Below are 26,731 nucleotides of genomic sequence, written 5' to 3'. Positions count from 1 at the left end.
TTTCTGGCTTTCTTGTTTTAACAGAAGGTTAGCTTCTGCCAGGGACTTTGACCGAATTATGTTTTTTTATATTTCTGAGATGGTTTGTTAGATTTAAGCAGTAACTCTGTTATCTATTTTGTAGGTTTTAATCTTGCTACCAAGAAACTCTAAGTCAGATATGGTTAAAAGGTCTTTTTTGACTGACACTCTCCTCCTTAAAGGTTTTTGATATGGGTGAAGAAGAACATGAAATCATTCTCCAAAAAGTTCAAGAATCCAAGGTGAGATTTGTTTGTGGTGTTCAAGCAAATTTTGTGTCTTCTGTTATAGGACAGGCAGAATTCAGCTGTAGTATTATGTGACTTCTATCAAATATTCTTTTTTCGGGTGAGCCTTTCACGATATCCCTAAGTTAAAGTGAAACATTGTAGAAAAAAAAAAAAAAAAAAAATCCTGAAAAAAGTCAGCCATGCCCCCGCAGGAGGTGCAGAATCAGAGCACAAAAACAAAAATGTGTCCAAAATGTGTGTTTGATGTGTCCATCAAAGGCACAGGAATGCAGGGAACAGTTCATAACCCCTCAAGGGGCCGACCCGGAGGGTGATGGTCCAGAAATCCATAGTTCGTTAGAGGCCGGCGGCACAGGAGTTCATGATCAAAGGGTTCAGGGGGCCAGCCGTGCGGACGGCAGTGGCGGCGATGGAGCAGGTCCGGGGGCCGCCCACAATGGCCATGACGCCCAGCCAGAGGCCTGGAAAGTGGCCGGTGATGTCGAGGAGATGACCGTGGAAAAGCCAGCTGTGCTAGGCGTGGACGAGGTGGTGGCGTGGCAATAGCAGGACCAGACGAGGCAGGACCAGACGAGGCAGGTCCAGCTGCGTGCAAAGGAGCAGATGGCGGCGCTGCAAGCCACAGGTGGTGGAGCAGGTGGTGGCTGAACGGACTCAGAGATGTCAGCAGACACGGAGAGATGCTGGGTGGGTGCTCCAGAACCCCCAGCTGACGTGGCACGAGGCTGGACAGACCCGAGCCCTCCAGCTGGAACATGCAGCGACGTGGGAGCCGCGGAGTGCTGAACAGACTGTTGAGCAGTTGGCTGTGCAGATGTTTGGGCTAATGAAAGGGGTATAGGTGACAAAACTGAAGCCTGACCTGGAGGCAAAACTGATGACGGAACAAATGACTGAGATAATAACTGAGCAACAGACTGAACTATGGAAAAAATGAGAGGTTGTAGTGACTGTGGTAGTGGTTGCTGACTTAACTCTGAGCCTCCAGAACACAAGGACAGGGGCTGGATAGGCTTGCCTGAGCCTCCAGCGGACACAGGAATGGGTGCAGGCACCTGCCAGACATGAGCCCACCCACCCGAGGAGTAGGTACGGGTGCAGAGGTAGGCTGTGTCCTGGCTGGCCTCACCCTGGGAGCCGGGACAGGTACCGGCGACAGCTGGGCAGCTGCTGTCCCCACCTGAGGAGCTGGTACAGGTGCAGGGACTGGCAGAGCCTCAGCCAGCCTGGAAACCAGAGCAGGGACCAGCTGGACCTCAGCCTCCCTCACCTGAGGGACTGGTACAAGTGCAGGGGAAAGTTGGGCCCGAGCTGCCCTGGGTGCAGGGACTGGAGCTCAGGAGCATTTTCACTGACAGTTTCTGTGTAAATGGGCTGGTGAGTAGCACCGTCCGGGGGTAAAGCCACTCTAACGGTGGACACAAAAGCATGGTGAGCTGGGTCAAGGTGAAATGGTTCTGAAACACAAAACTCAACTTGATTCAATGGTTCTGAGGCACTGAGTCCAAGCTAGCCAGTTTTAATAAGGCAGATGGTACTCTGTTGCTAGTCACATTTTCCAACTGAGGCACAGAAAAAAATACGGTGAGGTACTGGCGGAGCAACACTGGGAGTCTCAGACACAGAAGCAGGATTATCGAGGTTCAGAGGAGTCGGTTGAAAAACCAAAGTGTTCATAGAAGGAGCGTGATTAACCATGGATGAAATGGCAGTAAGTCTGGTACCAGAATGTGGAGAATGTGGCAAACAGTCATTTTCACTCACGAAAGTCATCTGCTCAGCTGCCGTGGAGCGACGGCGGCGTGAACACTGCCTTCTCCTGGAAGAGGGAGGAGACGGGTCGGCCCGCGAATCCTCCAGCGTTCTTGGCTGAAAATCCTCCAGCTCTTCACACAGGAGCGGCTGCTCAGGGTGGACGCGTACGATGGAAACAAGGAAGTCTTGAATGAGTGGGTGTAGTGCGCCAAATAGCCAGGGAAGTCCAGAAACCATTCTCTGTAACCGAATAGCTAGCTCCTCCTGGTATTCCTTAAAAGGCAGGGCAAACCACTCCTGATATAGAAACTCCACCACGTAAATCATGTCCTCCTGGAGCTCAGCGGAGGGATTGTGAGCTGCTGGGTCCATTGTCTGGTCGTAGTCTTCTGTCACAATATGGCTGTGTGCAGGCAAGAGAAGGACCCAAACGCAAACTCGCAGAGACAAAGGTAAACTCAAAAACACAGCTTTATTGCTGGTGTAGGGGGACACAAAAAAACAATACTAAACTAAACTAAAAACCTAAAGCACAAGGAGCCACAGAGACCATCACACAGCTATGAGGGACTCTACAACACAACACTGACAAAGAGAAACACAGGGCTTAAATACACTGAGGGATAACGAGGGAATGAGAGACAGAAGGAGAGCACAGCTGGGAGCAGTCATGCTGGATGAGACAAGGGAAGAAAAACTAGAAACACTGACATGATACACGGACCTTCAAAGTAAAACAGGAAACACACTGACTGAACTCTAGACAACTTAACAGCAACTGGGGAGACGGAACATAGGAACCTGAAACATGGTACAAAAAGTCACAGTAGACATAACATGGAACGCAGGGAAGCCATATTACAAAACCTAAGAACTAAACCTATGATAACCATAACTGAAACCTAGGGAAATAAGAAACAGTACAACAAAGGACTCAAAACATGAACCATAATATAAAAAACACAAGAACTCAAAAAGCTGGGTCAGAAAGACCCAGAACCGTGACAGTAACAAGTAAAAGCTACAGCATGTTTTTTGGGGCTTTTTGGCTATTTACTTGACTGCCACTTTGCACTTTTTAATATCCACGTAAAGAACTTTGAAGTGTTTTGAAATAGAGGTTGCCTGAGTTTTACTGACTTTTTACTTGAAGTTTATCAGGAAATAGGAAGTTATTGTTTTTTAAAATTCATGCCCATCATCCTTGAAATATACTCAGATGTTTTAAACTAAACAGGCATGAAATTCTTTTTCCACAGAGAGCTAATTTTTCCTTGAGAGTTTCTGTTATGAAAGCAAAGAATCTAATGGCCAAGGATGCAAATGGTGAGATATTTCATTCATTACATGTTCTTTTTCTAATATTTAATTGAAATGCTTCATCCACTCACTGTGATTAATCACTTTACTTCTCTACTCTGACACTTTGTACAAAAAGAAGCCAATAAGCCTAAAGTGTAAGGATGAGTGCTGATGTTATAATCCAAGTAATCTGCTATAATGTTTACTCTATGACCAATGAACTATGCTAATGAAACAGCAATAACAGTAACTATCCAACACTGTCTTCTGGTTGTCACCCTGCAGGCTACAGTGACCCGTACTGCATGCTGGGCATCCTCGTGGGCCAGAGCCCTCGGGAAACGGAGGAGAAGAAGGAGAGAAAGTTCAGCTTCAGGAAGAGGAAGGACAAGCTGGAGAAACGCTCCAGCACCAAGGAAGTGTTACCAGCCAGGTGTATTCAGGTGACTGAGGTCAAACCTGAGACTCTGAACCCAGTGTGGGACGAGCACTTCGTGTTGTGAGTATAAGACAAATTCTAACCTTTATCAGAGAGCTGCACACGCTGGTATGTGTGATATGCAGGAATCACGGTTTCATTAGTTTCACACTAACGCCCAAAGCTGCTAGTTATGTGACCAGTGCGCCACAATGTCATTTCTGTGAAAAGAGCCACTGAAGAATTGAGCCGATTATTGTCGGTGTTGCTGATGAAATTGAGCGCTTAAACGATGATGTTTCCGGGTCTTTAGTTTTTTATTGTTGCTTTGCTGTTGTTGTGTTCTAGTGAAATAGACGATGTCCACAATGACCTCTTACATCTGGACATATGGTAAGATAATTCAATTCAACTTTATTTCCTATTAATGCAGTGTGTGATCTGAGGAGACTGTGCATAGTAATTAGGGGTGGGTTTTTATAATCGATTCATCGATTAAAATCGATTCTGGCTTGGATAACGTAAAATCGATTCATTAAAATCCTGAATCGATTTTTTAATATAAATTTATTTTGTCCGAAATGCCAGAATCTCTGGTGACATCTCACAAAATTTCAAGAACCACCAAACAGTAAATGAGAGCAGGTACAGGGATTCTGCACATAGACTTAAACACACAGCGCGACCCGCGGATCAGAATCAGTTAGATGTCGCCTTTCTCACAGTCGGGGCTGAAAGCCGACAGCTCGCTGATCCGGGTCCGCGCTTTGTGTTCACGCCCTTTATGCGCTGATTCTAAAGCTGTTAGTTTGATCTCTCTCCAAACAATATTGACCGAATCAGCAGCAAAAGAAGATCCAAACGCTTCACATAAACATCGTCATGAATTCACTCTTTTACTGTTTTGCTTCCACCGCGATGCGCAGCTCTCTCTCCCTCTCCCCCCCCCCCCCCCTCTCTCTCTCGAACAGTTTCACTTTCTTCATTATTCGCTTGCTTGTTACGCACAAGTCTACTGTTGTTTACAGCGCTGTCGGCCGCTGTTTTTTTCCCTTTTACATTCTTCCGAAAAGAAAGCCTCATTTCTGCTGTTCAATACTGAACAAATTTAAACTTTTTAATATTATTCAAAATGCAAAATGCTTAGCCGTGTGTCTAATAAAACCGCTGTAACGTCAGAGGTAATGTTCATTAATTAATGGTTTTCTTTCGTTTTTGATGTACTGCAGAATATTTTTATAAAATCCCAGGCCAGGAAAATCACCTTCATGTTTTTCTGTGTTTTATCTTCAGCTACTTTGACACAAAGGCATCTGCTGTGATGCTCACAGCTTGGATAAAGTCTTGCGAGTGTCAGCTTCCTTTTTATAGATACAAAAATATGTAAATGTTCTGATCTGAATTATACTTCTGACTGTCAAAATTTCCCAGATTTAAATCGAATCGAATCGAATTAAATCGAATCGTGGATCGAATCGATTTGGGACCTTGTGAATCGGAATTGAATCGATTCTAGAAATCAGTGACGATACCCAGCCCTAATAGTAATGCCAAGCTCTTACAGCTACAAACATAACCTACAGTATATTTGATTTTGCTTTAATGCCAGATTACTACATAAAAGAAAACATATATGGAAGCAGAGAAACAAGAGGTGGTAAATAAATATATTAAGTATACAATAACTGATTACTTTATCAGTTAATAATTAGATCTATGCAAACTTTTGAAAAACATGACAAATTGAATTATTCTCAACTAATGTGTTTGATTTGATCAGTTAGCTGTCAAAATCTATTGATATACAATTGAGTTAATTCTTCTGCTCTTGCTCTTGACTAAGGCGGTCGCACTTTTCTCCTCTCCTCCTCCTCCTCTCCCTCAGCTTCCCTGCTTAGCCTCTTATGTCCTTGTCTAGTCTCGTGTTTTTTTGTATTACTTTTCCCTGGAACACTCTCTCTGTTCTCTAAAACCTAAAAGAGGAATTATGGATTGGATCAACTGGTCCCTAAATGCAATTGACACCCCTTTCTCAACGAGAAGTTTGGGCTTGGGTGAGCCTGAGTGCTGAAGATATCTACCTATTCGGAACCATGGTAACAGGGTTCTGGCGGATCGGAGCTGGCTTGGCCCTGACTTATCAAAGAATTAAGAAAGCGGAACCAGCTGTTCAAACCCCCACAAGGCTGCCCGCTGGGATTGGAACGATGGGAAGAGGCGTGAGTTTCTCAAAATGGGCTCATTGAGTGCAGCACGGATAAGATCTTGGAGAGGCTACGGCTGCTGTGAATACTCAGAATAAGATCTCTGACTGCAGACTGGATACATCTCAGAAGGGCTAGCTCGGAATAACATCTTTGGGCGCAAATTGGATGACATCTCGGGGAGGCACACTGCCGTGAGTTCTCAGAAATCTGCTCCTTGAGCACAAGAAATGACAACATCACAGAACGCAAGTATGGCGAAGCTCGCGGCTCTCCAACGGGAGATTGAGAGACCAGTGTTGGACTGTAGAACTGCTTTGAAATTCATATGAGCTGTTCGCACTAACGTAAAAAGCACCATCACCTCATGTGGATACCCCTTTGGCGCCAGCTGCGTTCGCAGGGCTGGAGCCGAACAAAAACACCCTGATAACGACTGTGTTTAGTCTGTTCCTTCCCATTCCATGCAAGGCCACCTGGGTTGGCTGGAAGACTGTTTACTTAGCCTAGCAGGGCGAAGGACACGGTCTCAGCTGAACTCTGGACACGCACACACAAACATATACACTGATATGCACACACTCATCCCCCCTCCCTTTCCAAACGCCTTCGACGCTTATTCCCTTCCGATGCTGCACCCTTTACCCACCCCTGTTGCTTGTCATGTGTTTCTTTGGTGTATTAAGAGTTTTTTCATGTGCTATGTGCAGAGGTGTTTTTTTCTGTTCTCAAACTGATCTCCCTGTTGGAGCTCAGTCTGGAGTTATTTTTTTCTCCTTATCTTTCCTCATGTGGGGCATTTTCCATTGTTATACCTCTCTGACCTGTCTTCCCCATGTGATGTTTTGTGTAATGTATATATGGTCGGAGTGTAAGATGGCGCTGCCATTGAGTGCAATAGGTCGGCAGCCTTATGAAATTTCCCCTTGTGGGACTAATAAAGGTATATCAATTCAATTAAAATTAAATGTAAGGCAGCATACTCTTTCAGCTGAGAAACATAAATCATCACATTTTGGGTTTTTTGGAAAATTAACAGTCAAAAAAAGTTGATATTTTGTATTTGAGCAACAAAATCCTCTAAAATAGCTCATCACTGCAGCTCTAGAAAAGTCACAGAGCTCTATCTTTTTTATTACTTTGTCAAAAGCTTTACAATCTTCCCAGTTTAGTGCCTGGTTCTGCTCACTTTGTCAATTTTAGCAGATCAAAGTTTTACAAGCAAAAGAGAAAACGTCCAAAGTGAAGCGAAGCAATCATCCTTTCTAATTATGCAAAAATGTAACAATTTTATCCGCATCATTCAGTGTGAATATCATTACTATGCAAATCAAATAGCCTGTTAAAATGTGATGTTCTAAATTACAAAATGTCCCCATTATTCAGCTGTTACCGAAACATTTCCTGCCTCTTGTCATGGTAAAAGTTGCTTTTCTTAAACAACAATGGGCCTTGATTATAGATGACCTTCTCTTCTCAGTTTATTACAGCGTCTTACAGCCTCTCATGTTTTGCAGTAAGTGAGAGTGTAACAAGCTTTTATTCGTCTTCTTTCCTTCAGGGATCACGATGACGACGTATCTGTTGCTGAGGCCTGCAAAAAGCTCAATGAAGTCAGTGGACTTCGAGGAATGGGCAGGTAGAAAAAAGTACTGCATGCTAACTACAGTAATTCTGGATTTCCAGCGTAATTTTGTCAGAAATCCTTAAAACTTTCCTAATTTTGGAAACAATTAAACTTGTTAATTCGTGAGTCCAGTTGACATTGCAACAGTAAAAATATGAGTCATTAAATATGTAATTTCCATGTGAATTATTCCAGAAGTTCCAGCTGATGAGTATAGAGACCTGGTTTGTCTCCGCATGTTCAAAAAGCTGATAGCAGCCTACTTGTTAATTTTACGGGATCATTTGGTATTTGCCCTTTGAAAGACTGACATACAGAAAACCCTGGTGCCAATAAATCTGTGCACACAGAAAACATGAGGAGATCTGCCAGGTCACAGAGAGACTAATAAATAGCAGACATGTCTAATGAAAACCTGAGAATGCCAACCATAGCCAAGGGATTAAAGGATCCTCATCCTGTGGTGAAAAATCTGCAATTTTAATCCAACAAGAAAGTAACAAGTGGTCAGCTGGCATCAGTAAATAAATGCAGTATCTCTAATTGTGAGTCACACATAATGAAGGCATTAGCTAAATGCAGAAAAACTGAAAACTCACCATTTACTTTTGTTCCTCGCATTTTCCGCTCAGGTATTTTAAGCAAATAGCAAAGTCGGTGCGTGCGAATGGATCTGCATCATCGGGCTCTGAGGAGAATGTAGATGACTTCCTCGGATGCATCAATATTCCTTTGAATGTGAGTGAACAAAGTGCAACTGTCTCCGCAGAGAAACCACACACAAGCTTTTCTTCTTTCAGCTGCTCCCTTTAGGGGTCACCACAGCGAACCATCTGCCTCCGTCTCACCCCAATCCTTAGCATCTTCTTCCATCACACTAACCCTCTGCATGTCTTCCTTCATTGAATCCCTGAATCTTCTCTGTCACAAATCTTCTTTATCCTCCTGCCCGGCAGCTCCATATTCAACATCCTTTGTACATGTCATCCTCCTCTGCACATGTCCAAACCATGTCAGCCTTGCCTCTCTACCTTTGTCTTCAAACTGCTGAACCTGAGATGTCACTCTGATATACTCATTTCTAATTTTGTCCTGTCACTTCTGGTCACTAACAGTCTTACCGTCTTTAACTCTGCTAGCTTCCGCTTGGCCTCTTTTGGGCTTTTTTTTGTTGATTGGTTGGTTATTGTTTATTTGTTTTTTTCCAGTGCCACCACATCCAAAGCAAACATCATAGCACGTCTCCCACCATCTTGTAAATCATCTCCTTCTCTTGCTGCTATCCTTCTGTCACGAATCACCTCTAATACTTCACCCGCTCCATGCTTCTTCCCTTCTCTTATGCTCAATCTGTGGCTTCAGATGGTTTAGCCCATTAATTCTACCCCTGCCCCTTGCATCTTCAAAATCTCACACAAACTCATATACATTAAAGGACATACTGTAAAAGTTTTGTCAGTATGTCAAGTCAAGCTGCTTTCCTTCTTCAGGAAATTCCCGTTATGGGCTACGACACCTGGTTCAAGCTTGAACCACGCTCGAGTGCATCTAAAGTTCAGGGAGAATGTCACCTGATTCTGAAGCTCTTCACCAGCCAGGTATTAAAAGTACAACAGTTATTCATTATATAAAAATGTGTCTTCCTCTGTGTACGATAAGACTTCAAATGTTCATTTGACCTTCAGAGAGACACAGCTTTGTCTAAGAAGGAGACAAATGTCTCCATTCACAAGAAACTGCTGAGTCAGATTGTGGAGTACGAGCATGCTCATGTTAAGGTGAGTTTCCTTTAGATGGTTTTTTTTTCTACGCACACACTTTTATAACAGCTTCTATTGTTTTCTGTTTAACTATTTAGTCATATTTTTTATCATTAAATGTAAACTTATACAGATGGAAATAATCCTGCTGTCAGAGAGTGAAAGGCAGGGTACACCCTGCATAGGCTGCCAGTTTATCACATGGCTAAAATGATTGTATTTAGAAACAAAGCCTCAAAAGTGCACAAACTGTACAAAGAGTTTCTTCTTACATTGAAGTGTGGTTGAAATGACTGTAATCTTCCACATGTATTTCCAGCGAGAGCCGTACAACTGGAACGGGCAGGTTTCTCCTCCAGCATGGACTGTGCTAACTCACCATGCTGTGCAAACTGATCTCTCACCTCTGCAACAGGCTATTATGTGAGTATTAATGGAGGAATAAAATTGATCAAATGTTATATGAACGCTTTAGCATCAGGAGGAAGGTGCGTGTTTTATTTTTAATGCAGTCGCTGGCAGTGCTACAGCAGCCACCATCGGACCCAGAGGGTGTGCTACTCCCTGCTGCTGCGCCTCCTGAGGACTATCGATGCAGAGTGGGACCCTCCCGCTGTGCGGGGAGACCTAGTAGGTTCTACACCATTGCTCCCCCAACAGGGAAAAAAACAAAAACCTTTCATCATCTAGAAACAGTCACCTCATTAGCTCAGCTCCTCACTGACATTCATCAAGGTTTTTGGTTCAGCCAAAAATGTCTCACAGCCAGTGTACTAGAAGCTATAACTGAGGGCCCTTCCTGTGTCCAGGAGAGGCAGCTGTCAGACAGCTTCAGGCTGTACACAGAGCACTGCCTGTGCCTGATGAAGAACATGCGTCAGGTTTTCCCCTGCACCAGCGCTGCTGCCATTACACGCTACGAGCTCATGCTGAGGTAAAGGCACACCACCATCACATCACGCACTCGCCCGTGCTCTCATACCAACATGTTCAGCCATTCACCCCAACAAACACAGAGAGACTACAGAGAGTCACACTCTGTGGAGGAAGCAGTGTTGGGTTCCTTACTCACTAAACAATGTTTTAAATGTCATTGTTCATTACTCATGTCAAAAGAGCTATAACACCTTTTCCTCAAAGCCCAATTTGTTGTAAAAAAAAAAAAAAGACTAACACCTGACTAATGTACCAAGAGGGAAATTTTAACTAGAAGTCTTGGATAACTAGAAATGAGAAGCCATCGACAAGCAAAATCTGGATCAGCAAGAGAAGAATCGCCATCTTTTGGCTTTTGCTTGTACGTAGCAGTGACCAAAGGAAGAAAGTAAGAGCACAGAGATGAGGAGTCTGTATCTTATAAATTGCAGTAAAAGCAGCTAATTATTGAAGTTCATGTGCCTGGTTTGGACTAATTTAGAGGCGACTGGCTTTTTATAGAAGCTTTTACAGTAAGAAGTCTTGCTCTGCCCAGTTATCAGCACCTCAAGGGAACTCTTTTCTACACTCTGAAACACACACACACATAAAGTGACTCACTAACAGTTAAAGTTATCTTTCTCATTTTCTCCACAGATATGCAGAATCTTGCATACAATTAAAGTGCAATAGATATAGCTTTTATATTTTCTGAGGTGTAAAGAACATTATGTTACTGTATAGCTGCTTTATGATATAATCGCACTCATACATTGTCGCTGGCTTTTTCTGTCTGTGACTGTCAGGGGGATTGGGTACATGCAAAACATGCGTGCCTTTAAGACTGTGTGTCCTCTTCGAAATGACCTGCATCTCGACATCACTACTGCTATTAAGGTAACAAGAAAACCTGTGTGGGTGACTCATGAAGTTTTTGACCAGCAGGATTTTTTTAATGTAGTACATAAATTAATTGTTGTCCTTCATGCATGTACTTATGAAACTTTATTAGGTACCAGGTGCTAGAACTGCCCTAAAAAAACCTTGCATGTAAAAAACCTCAGTGTCTACCTTGATGGTTCTTTTAAATTGAATAAGCAGGTGAGTGCAGTAGTCTAATCCTGCTTTTTTCAGTTAAGACAGCTAGTCAAGCTTCTCTACACTGGCTTCCTGTCTCCTACAGGATCCAATTTAAACTTTTACTTTTTGTTTTTAAGTCACTTAACGCTGGAGCCCCTTCTTACCTGTCTGAGCTCCTTTCTGTTTATGCTCCAGGAAAATCCATTAGGTCTAGCTCAAAATTAATGCTATCCATCCCACGGACTAATCTCAAATCTCGTAGCGATAGAGCCTTCTCTGTGGCAGGTCCCAGACTTTGGAATAGTCTTCCCCAAAATATTAGATCTGCACAAACACTTGATCAATTTAAATCACTACTAAAGACATATTTTTATGCCCTGGCTTTTAACACACTATGACCCAAGCATTTTGGTCTTATTTAATAATCTTAGTTATTGTTTTAATTCTTTTATTGTCCTATCATTGTTTTATATTGTTATTATTGTTTTACGTTGTTTCTTTTTTATGACATTTTTATATTGTTAAGCACTTTGTGCAGCATCATCTATCTGGAAATGTGCTATATAAATAAATTTGACCTTGACCTTGACCTTAAATCTTCATAGTGTAGATTCAAGAAGGTGCTGGAAATGTTCCTCACAGATTTTGGTCTATATTGTCATGAAGGATCTGCTGGGTGTGGATACAGTTTGAACACAAACTCGTTTTCATGTTTAAAAAACTGTTTGAGATGATTTGAATTTTGTGACCTTGCCATGGAGGACATGGTCAGGTACGCTGTGACACTGAAATGATGCTCATTTGGTACTAAGGGCCCAAAGTGTCCCAAATAAAATATTCCCCACGTTGTTAAACCAAGAGCAGCAACTCAAACTATTAATACAAGGCTGGATGGATCAGTGCATTCATGTATTTAATGAGAAATCCTGACACTAGCATCGGAAAGAAAGTGAAATTCATCAGACCTGGCAATGTTTTTCCAATCTTCTATTGTCTGTTGACCTTGTGTAGATATTTTTCTTAGTTGACAGGAGTGGCACCCAGTGCCATTTTATCTTTTTCAGACCATTCTCTGTAAAACCTACAGATGGTTGTGTGGGAAAGTCCAGGCAGATCAGCAGTTTCTGAAATTCTGAAATAAACTGACAACCATACGTGAATATTTTGAGTTGCTGTCATAGCTGGTTAGCAGTTGAACAGATGTACCTAATAACCTAGTCATTTAGTGTACAGAGTGTAGTGATGTACTGCATATCTGTGGATGTCATTGTTGGTCTTAATGGAGCAAAGTACCAATAAAATATGGAAATATGGATATTAGTTTTAAATGAGGAAGTAAATGTGTTTAACACTTGAGCTTTTATTGATTCGTAGAGTGTTTTTGATGAGAAATGATGAATGTAAGAAATACTTACTAGTCAATAAGAGCCCTTTACTTCAGCCCAGTTATTCTCCTTTTAATCTTTTGAACAGAAAGGAACTGCTGAGTGGTACGAGAGCTTAATCACTCGATATAAACCAGAGGAAGGAGTAAGCTTGTTTTGGTCCTAAATCATAGATATCCTAACATCTTTTACACAGTGTACCTTGAGTTTTTTCATCCAGGGTGATGTTCATTATATTCTGACAATGCAGACTCTGGAGGAACAGCTGAAGAAGCTGGTTCAGGTGATTGATGCTGCATGTGCAGATGTCCAGAGGGCCCAGAACATCTACAATAAACTTTTCTACAGGTGAACAGCAGTTTTCTGCAAGAAATCCGAGGGAGAAAAAAAAACAACCGATAAGTGTCATGCTATATTATTCAGTGGTGACACACTGATTTGTGTGCTTGGTTGTTGATGGGATTTTTATATTTTTCTTTGTTTGTTTGTTTGTTTTCTCCACAGTGCAGTGAAAGTAGATTTCTTCAGCATATCATACAGACTGTTGGAAAAGCAGGTATGTCACTGAAAATGATGCGACAGGTCACTGTAAACATGACATGACAAGTCTTTCTGAGTCATATGTTGTTGATGCTGCTAACTTTTACACGGATGAAACACGCTGACTTCCTTTGACCTGACAGGTAGCTGATGATGTGAACGTGGCGATGGAGCGGGTGTGTGGGACTCTCGAGCAGGAGAGCTCCAGACTGTCTCAGACAATGGGAGAGACCATCTTCGAGCTCTTCGTGTCCTTGAAAATCCTCAAAGGCTTTCGAGAGTTTCTTCCTCTCAAGTTGGTTATCCTTTTGACTCCAACGTCTATTGATGTAACAATGTAAAAGGCTCTGACTGGAAGTCATGTCCTAATGAATGTATTTCTCTTTTACAGGGATGCTAAAATGTTGGCCTTGACAGGTTTCCATAACTGGTTCAAGTCCTCAATTCACAAGTGGCTGCAGATTGTTCACGACAGGTCCTGTGACAGGATTCGCAAGGCAGTGGAAACAGATAAGGTGAGAAATGGCATGAATAATAGAAGGAACATAATAGACTCTTTCTCAGAAAACAAGTCAACTTACAGAAGTACTGAACACGCAGGTGTGTAAAATATAGCTGTGTGCCACATAGAGTAGGTCTAAAGCTTTAGAACAAGCTAAAACTCATTAGGATTGTAGCTGTGAATAGCTGTAAAAGGCACCTTTAATGTGTTATCAATTAACACATTATCACAGCATCAATGTACAATTAACCTGTAATTAATTATATATATATATTGTATCCTTATTGCTCAAAGGTGTTCCATTGTTACCAAAGGTGTAAAAAAATTATGAGACCCCCAGCTCTCTTGTTTTTCTATATTTTTTCCTAAGAATTAAAATATTTTGTACAATAATGATTTATTCACCATTATTAAACATGTACAGTATTCACTTTAAGGAGAAGCAGTAATCTGCTGATAAATTATTTGTCTGGCGCTATAAGCTAGCATTCATTAGCTGATCAGCCAGTCCCTCGATCAGTTGAGATGAGCTGTAATAGAAGTGATCCAATTAGAAGGAGCAGCATTGGAAGTGAGCTTTACAACTATATGACCTTAAAGGGGAAATTTTAAATCAGGTCTGTTTTTTATGAATGAACTGCCTATTTTTTAATCGCAGGTCATGTACCTCCTTGGAACTACATTAAAATGTTTTACCGTGTTAAGTTTAAAACAGTTATTCATTCCCTGCTTGCAAAATATGCTAAAATGTTACAGATTTTCATGCATGTAAAAAAAAAATGTAAATATTAGGAAATCCATGCTTTGTCTTTTTTAAGATTGATTTTATTTTTTGTGAGTAGCTTGGACCTTTGCAGCAAGCCAAGCACAGTTCCTCAGCAGTTGAAGTGACAGCTTGCTTCAGCCAGGTACGCGAGATCTGGGTCCAGCTGGCCTGGCCAGACTCTGCGGGGGCCTTCATCTTTGTCACACGTTTGACAGACGTGAGTGCCACTTATAGTGTTGCCACACTCACATACTCATATTCTGTGCACATAGAAACATGACACATACAGTTTATCAGTCAAAATCATAAAGGAAACTGAGGGAGCTGTGCCGTAATGACAAGACTGATTTTATCTACTGCAGAATTTCTGCAGTGAGGCCGTGTGCTACTCAGAGATGATAACGCACAAGATTGAGAGGAACCAGCTGGGCCGAGACCACAAGAGTTTCACAGTGCAGGTAACGCCTGTAGCAAGACAGAACCGGGGGTGGGCACAGAATTACGTCAACGATGTCAGCAAGCTCTCTGTTAACACAAAGGGCTCAGTGGGAGAGCAGATATGTTATACACACAAAAACAAAGCAGTTGCTTCTTGTCGTCATCAATCATTTACACTCAAACTCAATCCCTCCACTTCTCTGTAGCCCTGCTTCTTTTCCTTCTTTTTTTCTCCATCTCTACCCTCTGTTTCTCCGCCTTTGCTCCTCCTCGCTTTCTGCTAGCTCTGCATCGCCCTGAACAACATAGAGCATGTGCGTGTTTTCCTGGGTCACCTGCCCCGGGACCTGGACTGGCAGGGTGTGGAGCGCGCCATGGAGGAATCATGCGGGGTGGAGGGGAAAGAGCAGGTTTACAAGGCTCTGAATGGACAGCTGTTCAACATGGACCTGGATCTGCAGAGAGAAGCTAAACGCCTCATCACACTGCTCACTGACAAGGTGAACACGAGGAGTATAATTTTCCTGTTTCTCACAAACCAGTTTGTAGAACTTTTTGAGCGTATCCGGACATCTATATACTTTGAAGTATGCACCTTCATGAACATCTGTGACTAAATATTCCTGTGCAGATGCTGCCTGAGCTGCGGAGGTACATCCAGCACATCAGCCTGTCTCCTGACTCCATCAACAATGATGATGTATGTAGCAATAGCCGCCTAGCCTTTTTTATCCTTATATTAGCGGTGTTTTGTGGTATTTATGTAATGTGTGACATTCTCCCAGGCTGTTTCCCCTCTCATGAAGTACTTACAAGACACTATGGTCATCCTGACAGAAAACCTTGTAAAAGAAAATCTAACCAGGTACTTTTTAATTCTCTTTTTACTATTAATATTAAGTTCTTATTCTTGCATTTCTTTCTAAAAAAAAAACAGCACACAGACTTTTGTTGCCTTCAGCAAAACTTGCTTTTTGAGTCACTATGCAATGACATCACAAGATGCCAAAAAAGGCAGGGGGGAGGTAGACTTTAATGTGTTAATAACTGTTGTGAGTCACAATGTGCTAAAAGAAATAGACATTCAGTACAAAACCACTGAATCATGTCATACACAAGACAAAACATGAACATAACAAAGAACATGAGAAATCAGAATGGGCACATAGAGCTCATAGTTGAAGAGGCATACATGCAAATGTCTGTGAAGGTTCTCAGTCATCCAGGTCATCGTAGTCTAAGGAGCTTGGAAAGAAAAGCGTCTGGACTTCTTTAAGTTGCTTGAAGACGTTTCACCTCTCATTCAAGAAGCTTCTTCAGTTCTAGAGTCAAATGGTGGAGAGTCTCAGATTTAAGCTCTGTGTGAGTAACCCACCAAGAGGGACAATGGACCACCTAATGATCCTCTACCTAATCACATGAGCCAAGGTGTGGAAATGGGTGTAGGTCACAATCAGCCAAGGCTTCGGGTGAGCTCATTGTGAAACTTACATAGGGGATGGCAATGTTGTTGCGTTTGTCCTTCTTATCCTCCCTAGTTGGTGTCTGATGTGAGCGACCATCTTTGAACAGAGTCGGTGGTTTACGACACCAACTGTCTGCCAATCCAGTTTTGAGATCCCTTCTCAGACGCCTTAACGCCCTCTCACATGGGTCACCTGACCTCAGGAATTCACAGGGTGGGGCTAGGTTTCACAATGAGTTCACCCGAAACCTTGGCTGATTGTGACCTACACCTATTTCCACACCTTGGCTCACGTGATTAGGTAGAGGATCATTAGGGGGTTCATTGTCCCTCTTGGTGGGTTACTCCCACAAAGCTTAAATCTGGGACTCTCCACCATTTGACCCTAGAACTGAAGAAGCTTCTCGGATGAGAGGTGAAATGTCTTCAAGCAACTTAAAGAAGTCCAGACGCTTTTCTTTCCAAGCTCCTTAGGCATACATGCAAAACTAATCACAACATTAATTTGAGTGATAGTCAAAATACTGTGAAAATAAGTTTGACTATAGCAGGAAAAGACTGTTCTGAGGCTTATTTCAAAGTATGGTATCTTTATACTAACTTAAGATGTGCATAACACTGATGCAAGCATCCAAGGATCTAGACTTTCTCGTAATGTTTCAAGGTGGTCTTGAGCAAAAGTTCTCCAGGCTTTCTGAAGCTTTGGATGATTTCTTTAACACTGACTGCTTTTTCACTAATTTTCCGTCCAGTGCTTGTATCTTTTCCAGGCTTTTTCAGAGGAATGTTTTTATTTGTTTTTTGGTTTATTTAAGCCACTTAACACAGATCTATGAATCATTCAAGCCTAAAAAGACATGTAACAGTGCATTTAGCAAATCACCACTTTCAAAAAAACAAAGGTCAAATTTAAAACTCTTACCCTTTTGTTTTTCAGTAGCCTGCAGAAAAAGCACATAATTGCCCCCATTTTTTAATCTACGGGAAATGATGACACAGATAAGTTTGACAGGCATAAAATAGCAAGATTTTATTTTTGCGCTTTAGGATTCACCTATTGCACTACAACAAGGTTATTCCCAAAGAGCTATTAGCCAAAAATTGACATCTTGACACAGGAAACTGGACTAGTGGAGGACAAAAAAAAGAAGTGGCAGGCCTGAAAAACTATCTACAGCAGATCAACAGTATCTCAAAGTCATGTCCTTAAGAAATAGCAAAAAAAGACCTGACGAAGGACCTGAGAGATGTATCTGCCCTCCAGTTGATCCAGCTACTGTTCACCAAAGCCTCAACAGAAATGGTGTCAGTGGAAGGGAATCAAGGAGGCTGAGGTGTGTGAAATTACACAAAACTGGACTAACCAATAAAATCTGGCAGAGGCTCTGTCATAAATTTCAGCCACATTTCAGTCAGTGTTGTTGTGAATCTTGTCAAAGTTGATGGGATTATGAACTCAGATCCATCATGCAATGCCCTCTGGAAAGCATCTGCCACGGCTTCATTTTTCATTATAACAACGATCCCAAACACACTGCAGTGAAAGATACCAGGATAGGGAAACCCACAATGGAACACTATTGGTTAAGAACTGGCATCCCCAAAGCCTGGACCTCAATATTATTAAAGGAGTTTGGGATCGTCTTGATAAAAACAAAAGAAAAGCCAGCCAGTTTCCAAAGAAGAACTTCTAATGTCCCTGAAGAAGCCTGGAGAACTGTTCCTTAGGACGACTTAGAGAAATTACAAGAAAGCTTGCCTAAAAGAGTTCAGGTCGTGTTTGAGAATAAAGGAGGCCATACAAAATATGAATTTTAGGCTTGTTAGAACTGTACAAACTGTATAAGGGTGGCTCAAGATTTTTGCACTGTACTATAAATATGATTTATATGAGTTCAGCCAGTATGCACCACACCAAATATCCCCTGGTTCCTTATGTTTCCCATGCACATGAAACACTGCATGATCAGCATATATTTGATTGTTAAAACCACAATGAATCCAAGCCAACCCAAAATAGATTTCTGGTTCACTCCAAACGCAGTTACACAACAAAATCCATTGTTTCCTTGTCTTAAAAAGAGATTTTCCCTATTCTGTTGCACTACATAAAATGTGTGACAGCTCAGCAAATAAGATGCTGCGCTTGTGTATGAATGTAAGCGTTGCAATAATAATAATAGCCTTTAGCACTTACACTACTTACAAGTATTCATTATCGGCCTATTATCTGTGAAAACATAGTGAGAGTACATGGGGTGTAATTGGAAGAGCTGGTAAACACACATGTGTGGGTGTCTCATTGTCTGCTTCCTGGTAGAGTTCTCCAGAGCATGTGGGAGCTCCTCCTGCGGATGATCCTGGACACGGTCACTGAAAACAGGGGTGTCCAGGTGGAGTTTTACAACCGCTTCCAGTACACAGTAGAGGTCAGTGATTACTGCATCGCACAATAATCCTTTTAGTCTGTGTGCCCACTGAAAAGAATGGTCTGTTTTAAAAGACGTGTCTAATATGTTAAGATTATCATTGCCACTTGCATTCTTTAATTATCTCGGTATGCCCTTTGGCGTGCAATCATTAGCATATATCAGATATTCATGAAGACACTAGGTAATAGTTCAGTGCCAAAGTGAGCTCCCTTATGAATGACAATGTGGGAACTGTTGTATATTCTAATTCCAATTTAACCAGCTGGAAGAGGACGTGACATATTTGCATGAAAAGTCATGGCATGAATTCGGAGGCTGGCAGACAGATGCAATGTTTGCCAGAGGTTTCATGCTGTTTGTGTGAACAACAAGTCTATCAAAAATAGAGGGATAAATGTTATGAGCTCCCGAGTTTAATGCTTTTGTTCAATCGCTTTAGACTCTGTTGCAGTTCTTTCATGCTAGGGGAGAGGGTCTATTCCTGGAAGACATGAAGAGCGGAGACTACAAGGTAGGAACTCGTCCAATCTGTCAACCAGGAGCCGGCTGTATAAATAATGTACATCTTTTCCCAAACGTATACTGATTTTTATAAACAAAAAAGTGCATGAAAAATGTTGTGCACACTGCACATGATATGAAAAAGTTGAGATTTTAAAAAGTGCAACAAAACAGACAATTTTCACAAAACTTGCGTTTAATATTACACTTATTTTGGCAGGTGGTCCTTCTGTTTTACTAATGGTTCATGTTTGTCTTCCAGTCCTAAATCTGCCGTGATCTTTTACCCTGAACTTACAGAGTTGATGGCTTCAGTTACTTTTACTTTTACATTTTTGGCATTTTTCTTCTGTTCATGATTCCATAAGGAAGGAAATTTTCTACAGTGCTTAACCAAGTTATAAGACCAGCACCCAATGCCAGGTTTATTTATATATGCCACAGCTGCCCTTAATTGTCATTGTTGGTAATTGCCAAATAATAATAATAATATTTTTATGTTTCTGTTATGGTTAATTCACCAGTATGTGCAAGGTCTTTAATTAAAATAATATTTTTAATGCTAAAATGTTGCATAAAACTGCAGCCTTTCAGTTTTACATAAGGAAAAAACAGTAAAATACATTATTTATTTAAAAAAAAAATGTCATTAAAACACTTGATTAATTCCTAATTTTCCAGAGAAGTTTAGTTTGGGTATAAAAATCTAAATTCAGTTTGTTATTTGGCTAATAAGTGATATAGTTTTTAGTTTTAAAGTTTTCGAAAGATTTCTAAAATATTTTTGTTTTTATGACAGATGCTCTGCTAAATTGTTAAACTCTACAAGTTCCACTTTCTGTAAAGTCCAAAGATTTATAAAAGAAGCAAATTTCTGCACTTTTTCCATTACACACACTTTTAGTGGTGAACATCTACTAGTACATCTCCTAGTCTGGCTCCTGGTATCTTGATAAATGGGTTTAAGGTCAGATTTATGTTGCGTTATCCATCATGCTATTGATCGCTTTGTGACAATCTCGATGCTGTTTTAGGTCTTGGATGAGGAGCTGAGGCTGAATAAATGTTCATCCTTTGAGCTGATTGAACAGTACTATCTGGAGAAGATTTCCCACCAGGTGCGTTTCAACCTACAAGACTGACAATCTCATTTTGTTCTCCTTTGAAGTGAAGAAGGAAGTATTGATTGGACAGCAGAGTGCTCTTTCTTCTGTTGTTATACCTCTGATTAAAAATCTGCCTTCTCGTCGGCCCTTTGAAGACACGACACAACCCGCGAAATGAGGATGGATGCATGCTTAATATTTCTGTCAATACTTAATGTTGCAGAAAACTCTCAAACATACACGTTACGGTCGGATCAGCGTGAAGTGCTACTATGATGCTCCAGAGCAGCGCCTGACAGTGGAGATCCTGCATGCTGCTGATATCATTGCACTGGATGCCAATGGTAAATATGTGAATTTATGAATTTAAATTTTTGTCTTAAATTAAATATTAAAGTTGAACACTACTTCCTCAGGTCTGAGTGATCCCTTCGTCATAGTGGAGTTATGTCCTCACCACCTGTTTCCTATGGCCAAGAGTCAACGCACGCAAGTGAAGCTTAAGACGCTGCACCCAGTGTTCGATGAGCTCTTTTACTTGTGAGTACTCTGCCCTTTTGTTAGGTCTCCCTGTTTATATGCACACACCCTGTGGCTGATTTGTTTGATTCCATTGTCTTCCAGCCACGTCAGTCCTGAACAGTACAGGCACAGGTTTGCCTGTTTGACCTTTACTGTGATGGACTACGATTGGCTGTCCACCAACGACTTCGCTGGAGAAGCCGTCGCTCCTCTCAGCGACTTCTGCTGGCCGGGGAGACCGAACGCCTCAGCGGCTGGCAAGAGCGTCCAGCCTGTCATTCTGCATCTGTCTCGCAGTAAACCCAGCGGTACATATGGCTCCGGGCTGTATCATTTATTTTGTTTTTTGTTTTTTTGGGTTTTTTTTTTTTTTTGGGGGGGGGGGGTTATGCCGTCGTTTTGTTTACTCAAACATAATGTTTGCTTCTTGAAGACCAGGGGGTGTAAGTCTGGGTTTCCAATTACTTCTTCAATGCAGCATGAAAAGCCATTCAATCAAGAGATATTTGTGTCAGGTGTAGAAACTGTGCTCATCTGTTTTCTCTCGCCTCCAGAGAAGCCAATCATGGGGATGCTGGAAGCTCGCGTCGGGGACCGGGAGGCTCAGGAGTTTGTCCGCAGGCTGAAAGAGATTGAGAAGTCAATGGAGGAAGAGTAAAGGGTGACAGCGCTGCCTGTGTTGGTGTTTTCTGACCACGTCTTGCGACATGTGCTTTTGTACTGGTACAATGTTTACACTATTGAAATTATTTTTTCCCCTCCCTGATGTATTGTTTGTTCAGTAATTATACCAAAATGAAAAGAAAAGGAAGACAGTGAAGCATATTTCTGTTTTCTTACTGAATGAACGTCCTGTCACTGTGCAACTTGATGCTGTCTCAGTTAAACTATATTTTAGAATTCAGTGGATAGCTGATCCTAAATGTTACTAGTCTATATTTTTTGTAATGAGGTAATCGTTATCTTTGTTGTATACTCTTTGATATGATAGATTTAACATTTTAGAACTATTTTGTGGAAGTAGCTTACACATCCAATAGTATTTAGTCAAAGTCTATACCTCAGATATGCTCATTAGTTGAAGGGAAGTTTGACATTCTTCATGACTTTGTGGAGATAAATTGTGGGAAGGACTATTAAGAAAGTAAAACCGTGAACCCGCATTTAGTTTCCATTTCATAAGTTGAATTTTAAATAGAAATTTGTAGTAGAACTCATGAAAACATAATGCACAGCTTTGGGAAACTGCACCAGTCATTCACTCAGCAGCAGCAGGAGCAGCAGGAGGAGCAGCAGGAAGGCTTAACGTTCCCCTGAGGCACACGCCACAGCTCGGGTTCATTCAACTTTTCAGATTGTTCCTCACAAAGATTGTGATGGGTCAGTGAAGAGACCAAAGACAGTGCTACCTTAGTGCTGGAAAGCTCTATCATTTGAACTCCTTCCCGTATTTTGTGCGACACCACCTCCTCAACTGACAGATTAACTTTACAGACATAGCGCCAGAAACAAATGTATCCTCCGTGTGCAAAAGGTTGAAATGTTGCGTGTTTGTGCATTTCCTTAGTGGATGCTCATTAAAATATGGACAAACTTTCAGATAATGAGGGCATCATATGTGTAGCTAATCCCTAACACTCAATTTCAGACACTTTTTTCTGCTTTTCAATCTGACATGATGTCACTGAGAGGGATATCTATAATATGGTCATCTCAGCATAGAAGCTTTCCCCATCTGATGTACAAAGCTTTTGTTTCCAAGAGGCAGCCAATCAGTAGAAAGTTGGCAAAGTGAGAGGAGCTTAAAGAGCTTGTTCATCCAGAGATACTCTAGTAGAGTCCAAGAATAAAGATGCAGTTATGAAAGAGTATAAGAGGTTCCTGCTAAACAGACAGTTGGTTCATTTAGACAGCAGATATCCCAAGGAGGAAATAACTCCTAATAACATTTGTACTCCAGAAGTTCAGCGTTATTAAGAAGTCTGGTTTATGGTAGGGGGTGTTGTTACATTAATGCGTCACACACATGTCGACTTATTAGTCACTTATTATTACGATCTGATATCCAAGGCAGTGTGGTTGGGAGATGGAGAGTAGAGCTTATGAAAACAGCAGCACTGAACTCGCTGCACATTCAAAATTCTAATCTAGGAGCGAGCTATTGAAAAGCACAGTCAGGAGAGCAATGGTAAAAAGTGGTGTCCCTCTCTGTTACCTTAGTAATGCTTTTATCCACATCTTCTCAAGTGTGGAAAATCATGCAATCAAGCCCACTCACCACCAAAAGACTTTCACTGCATCTGCAAGGCCGCGGGGAATTGCAGAGTGGAATTGCAAAGAACAGTCGAAAGAGAGAGGCAGGACACCTTTTTTAAGTTTTCGTTATTAAACATGATAAATTAGTTGTTGTTTTTTTCAACTGAGTACATGTGAAATCCTTAATAACTATTACTCTTTGCTACATCAGATCTAGATCAATCTGATGGGTGGGGGAATATATCCCCTGACACTCTCAAAAAGTAATACACTTTGTGGCACAGTGTGTGGCCCTAAACCCCGATGAAAGAGGTTAAAAAATATTCATTAGGTGAAACAGTAGTGTTCAGAAAACCATCAAACATCAAAAGATCTCCATTGATCACATTTGAACTCATCGTAGTCCTTTTGCGAGGAAAAGAAATGAACATTATGTCGTGTTCTGAAGTTTAATCTCTTGAGGTCAAAAGGAAATAAGGTTAATGAACCTGCGCAGGGGCTTAATCATACTTAAGGGGTAAAGAAAGCTCTCCTTACCAGCAGCTGCTCTCGTGTGGCTGACAGAAATAACACTAGCCAGTCTCTCAAAGCTGTGCCAGTAACTGAGAGGTTAGGATGTTAAGGTGAGGGTTAAACCACACCCAGAAATCCAGCCACTATTTATCTTGTTAACCACATGGGATTGTTGTTATATTTTTATGCAATTTAAAGATTAACAAACCATTTTATTTAAAAAAAAATATAATAATGGAGTATTCTCAATTTCACACTCATTTAATTCTAAAGGGCTCGTTTCCTAGGAAGGTTGAAATAAAAATTAGCCAATTATGCTTTTAAAAAGAGGCTTTTTAGTAAACCTCATATTTACTTTTAAAGGGGAGGTTGTGGATTAATGAGCTTAATTTCAGTCTTTAGTGTTAGAGGTCTGGTGACATTGAGAATAATATCAACAACTCAAGCCATCTTTCAGCAAACAAAATTTTAAAAAAGGAACAAAACATTGAAAACGAGCGGAGTACTTTGCAAAGAAATCAGCCGCCCCTCATTTATTTGACTTTTGCTAGGAAATTGAGAAATACATGCAGACATTTGTTGAAACATGTCTTATCACACCTGGAAATACAACATATTTTAGAAGTCAGTACTCGCTATGACCACCTTTATTCTTCGACACAAGCCAAATTCTCTTAAGCAGCTTTCTTGTTTTTTCTTTAAGTTGTCTGCTGGAATAGTTCTCCAGGTTTCTTGAAAATGTTAAGGTCTGACTCAACACTAATTCCACACCTTGAGATATGAACCTTTTTTTATGCTTGAATGAGTCAATTGATAGGTTCATAGGTCAGTGTTAAGTGGCTTAACAAACAAGCAGTCAATGTCAAAAGAAAAAATCAGAAAGAGCATCAGAAAGGCTGGAGAACTATTGCTCAAGACCACTTGAGTCTGCAAGGAAGGAAAATAAAAACAAATGAGGGGTGGCTCAAGAGTTCTGCCGAGTACTGTACCTTTAATTATTTTCATTGACAACCAGAACTTTTAAATTGGAGGTTTAATGCTATATTTTTCTAGGAAATTGCCCCTAATATCAAAAATGTAGCTCAAGTTTTACAGTTGTAATGCACTAGAAACTCTGAACAGTCATCTGCTGTTGTAACAAGCTACTTTCAGCTGCTCCCTTGGTACAAGGGGTCACCACAGCGGGTAGCTCTGCATGTTTGATCTGGCAGAGTGTTTCATGCCAGTTGCCCTTCCTGACGTGACCCCAAAGGGGATTTGAGACCTATGTTAAAAGCATTTAAAAAACAGGAATACATTCGGGTTATTGGAAAGTATTAAAATCGCAGTTCTAATTACGAATGGAACCTTTTTTAGACGAGACAGCGGGATCACAGAGTAGTAACAGAGGTGTAGTGAAGAAACACTGAAAAAACACTGTAGCAAGTACTTAGCACCAAAATCTTCACACCGACAGCATTTTGATAGTGATGTAACTTTACAGTAGCTGCTTGTGTAGTGCTTTGTCGTTAACCTGTGGAGTCGTGAGGATGAAGCACCCAAAAAACCATATCTATGCCTGGAGAGTGTGCTGCATTTACAGGCATTATTAAAGCGTTCGATAAGCCTGCCTTACAAACAGGAGCTGGGAATGCTTTCAGTCCATCTGAAGAGCACTTGGCTTTACATTTAGTTCTTAGGATATTTCAGGTAGAATAGTGTTGGCGTTGTTGCAGAAAAAAAAAATCACCCAGCATCTCCACTGTTAAGTCTGCAGGTTTTCATAGGCGTGATAAAAGGATGTAACTGTGATATTTGAGTGAGTACCAGTGTTGCGATTATATTTTCTCCGTATTATTTTAAAACCAGTTCTTCTGGGCCAGATGTTTACAAAGAAAAATGCAACCTCACTTTGAGCGTAAGCAACTATTTTAAAGTCAAATAAATGTTATAAGATAAGTCTTATATTGTAGGATCAACATGCAGGAGTAAGTTGCATATTTATAGTCAAATTAAAACTAACACTGATGATTTTAAATTTTAGAAAAAGAAGCAAAAACCTTTTTTTCCAGAATGCAGTTGAAGAACGCAACTATATTTTCCAGTTATTAAAGATTTGTCTATACTCAGTCACAGTTTTGTAAATTTCCTAACGTTGCCCTTAGACAGGCAGATCCGGTCAGTATTATTATGGATTTGTTCTGCTGATTATTCAGAAGCAAATGAAACATTTTGGTCGTTAAATGTTCAGTTAAGTCAAAGTGTTAACATAGTGTTTGGTTCATTGAAAACGATGTAAAATGTTTAGTTCTGAATATACAGGAAGTGTGGCAAAGGAAATCAGACTGTGAATCAACACACCGTCATTATGACCTAGTGTCACGGCTTAACCAATAGTTTATTTAAACTATTATGTGATATGTTGCTGAGTTGAGCACTTTCTTTGGTCGTTTCGATTCAAAGGCACTGCTGGTGAAAAGTATCTGCAAGAGGCAAAACTCTTTCAATTTGTTATTGTGAAAGTGAATTATTTGTCCTTGAATTGTAAATGCCTGTGTTGCTGTTTATTGGATTATACCTTTGGGAAATGTCTACAAACCCAATAAAGATTGTATTTAACTTTAAACTCAGTGCCGTCACTTAGATAGCATTTTTTTTTTTTTTTTTAGATAGCATTTGCTGCATCTGTGTCAGTGTGGAGGCATGCTATAGGCTCACACCTATTTGTTCACTCCGTCATCCCGACCATCAGCCCTCCTACCCCACCCCCACCCCAAGTTTTGTGTCCCTGGTTTTCGGATGACCTTTAATGTTTTACATCCCCTTGGCAGCGGTTACATGAAGATCAAATGCACCTTGTAACGCAGCAGCAGCCCTTCAGAAAAATCGCATACGACCACAAAAATCATATTCCACAGCCAGTGAAACATACCTCGACACAATCGCCTTGCTGTTCGCATTTCTCAAGGAGCTGCTGTGATAGTAGATTAGAC

At 41.0% G+C, this 26,731-nt stretch overlaps 1 protein-coding gene across 1 annotated transcript in view; it reads left to right on the top strand.

Moving 5' to 3' along the window:
• baiap3 (BAI1 associated protein 3) overlaps nucleotides 1-26,335 on the top strand; it is a 52,043-nt gene extending 25,708 nt beyond the window's left edge. The window contains exons 6-34 of the mRNA XM_004552207.3: nucleotides 204-263; nucleotides 3,287-3,353; nucleotides 3,615-3,828; nucleotides 4,096-4,140; nucleotides 7,513-7,590; nucleotides 8,211-8,316; nucleotides 9,069-9,176; nucleotides 9,264-9,356; nucleotides 9,658-9,761; nucleotides 9,851-9,968; nucleotides 10,148-10,272; nucleotides 11,060-11,150; nucleotides 12,807-12,863; nucleotides 12,969-13,066; nucleotides 13,223-13,274; nucleotides 13,402-13,553; nucleotides 13,650-13,773; nucleotides 14,603-14,743; nucleotides 14,889-14,984; nucleotides 15,249-15,464; nucleotides 15,596-15,664; nucleotides 15,750-15,829; nucleotides 18,750-18,858; nucleotides 19,301-19,372; nucleotides 20,397-20,480; nucleotides 20,692-20,812; nucleotides 20,885-21,008; nucleotides 21,093-21,298; nucleotides 21,545-26,335. Of these exons, the coding sequence (XP_004552264.1) occupies nucleotides 204-263; nucleotides 3,287-3,353; nucleotides 3,615-3,828; nucleotides 4,096-4,140; nucleotides 7,513-7,590; nucleotides 8,211-8,316; nucleotides 9,069-9,176; nucleotides 9,264-9,356; nucleotides 9,658-9,761; nucleotides 9,851-9,968; nucleotides 10,148-10,272; nucleotides 11,060-11,150; nucleotides 12,807-12,863; nucleotides 12,969-13,066; nucleotides 13,223-13,274; nucleotides 13,402-13,553; nucleotides 13,650-13,773; nucleotides 14,603-14,743; nucleotides 14,889-14,984; nucleotides 15,249-15,464; nucleotides 15,596-15,664; nucleotides 15,750-15,829; nucleotides 18,750-18,858; nucleotides 19,301-19,372; nucleotides 20,397-20,480; nucleotides 20,692-20,812; nucleotides 20,885-21,008; nucleotides 21,093-21,298; nucleotides 21,545-21,648 (3,114 nt within the window). The 3' untranslated portion in view covers nucleotides 21,649-26,335. The remainder of the gene's footprint in view (nucleotides 1-203; nucleotides 264-3,286; nucleotides 3,354-3,614; nucleotides 3,829-4,095; nucleotides 4,141-7,512; nucleotides 7,591-8,210; nucleotides 8,317-9,068; nucleotides 9,177-9,263; nucleotides 9,357-9,657; nucleotides 9,762-9,850; nucleotides 9,969-10,147; nucleotides 10,273-11,059; nucleotides 11,151-12,806; nucleotides 12,864-12,968; nucleotides 13,067-13,222; nucleotides 13,275-13,401; nucleotides 13,554-13,649; nucleotides 13,774-14,602; nucleotides 14,744-14,888; nucleotides 14,985-15,248; nucleotides 15,465-15,595; nucleotides 15,665-15,749; nucleotides 15,830-18,749; nucleotides 18,859-19,300; nucleotides 19,373-20,396; nucleotides 20,481-20,691; nucleotides 20,813-20,884; nucleotides 21,009-21,092; nucleotides 21,299-21,544) is intronic.
• The last annotated feature ends 396 nt before the right edge of the window (nucleotides 26,336-26,731 follow it).

Source organism: Maylandia zebra, linkage group LG4, assembly GCF_041146795.1.
Source record: "Maylandia zebra isolate NMK-2024a linkage group LG4, Mzebra_GT3a, whole genome shotgun sequence".
Classification (NCBI taxonomy): Eukaryota; Metazoa; Chordata; class Actinopteri; order Cichliformes; family Cichlidae; genus Maylandia; species Maylandia zebra.
Note: the sequence above shows the minus strand (reverse complement) of the source record. Positions and strands in the feature narration are given on the sequence as shown.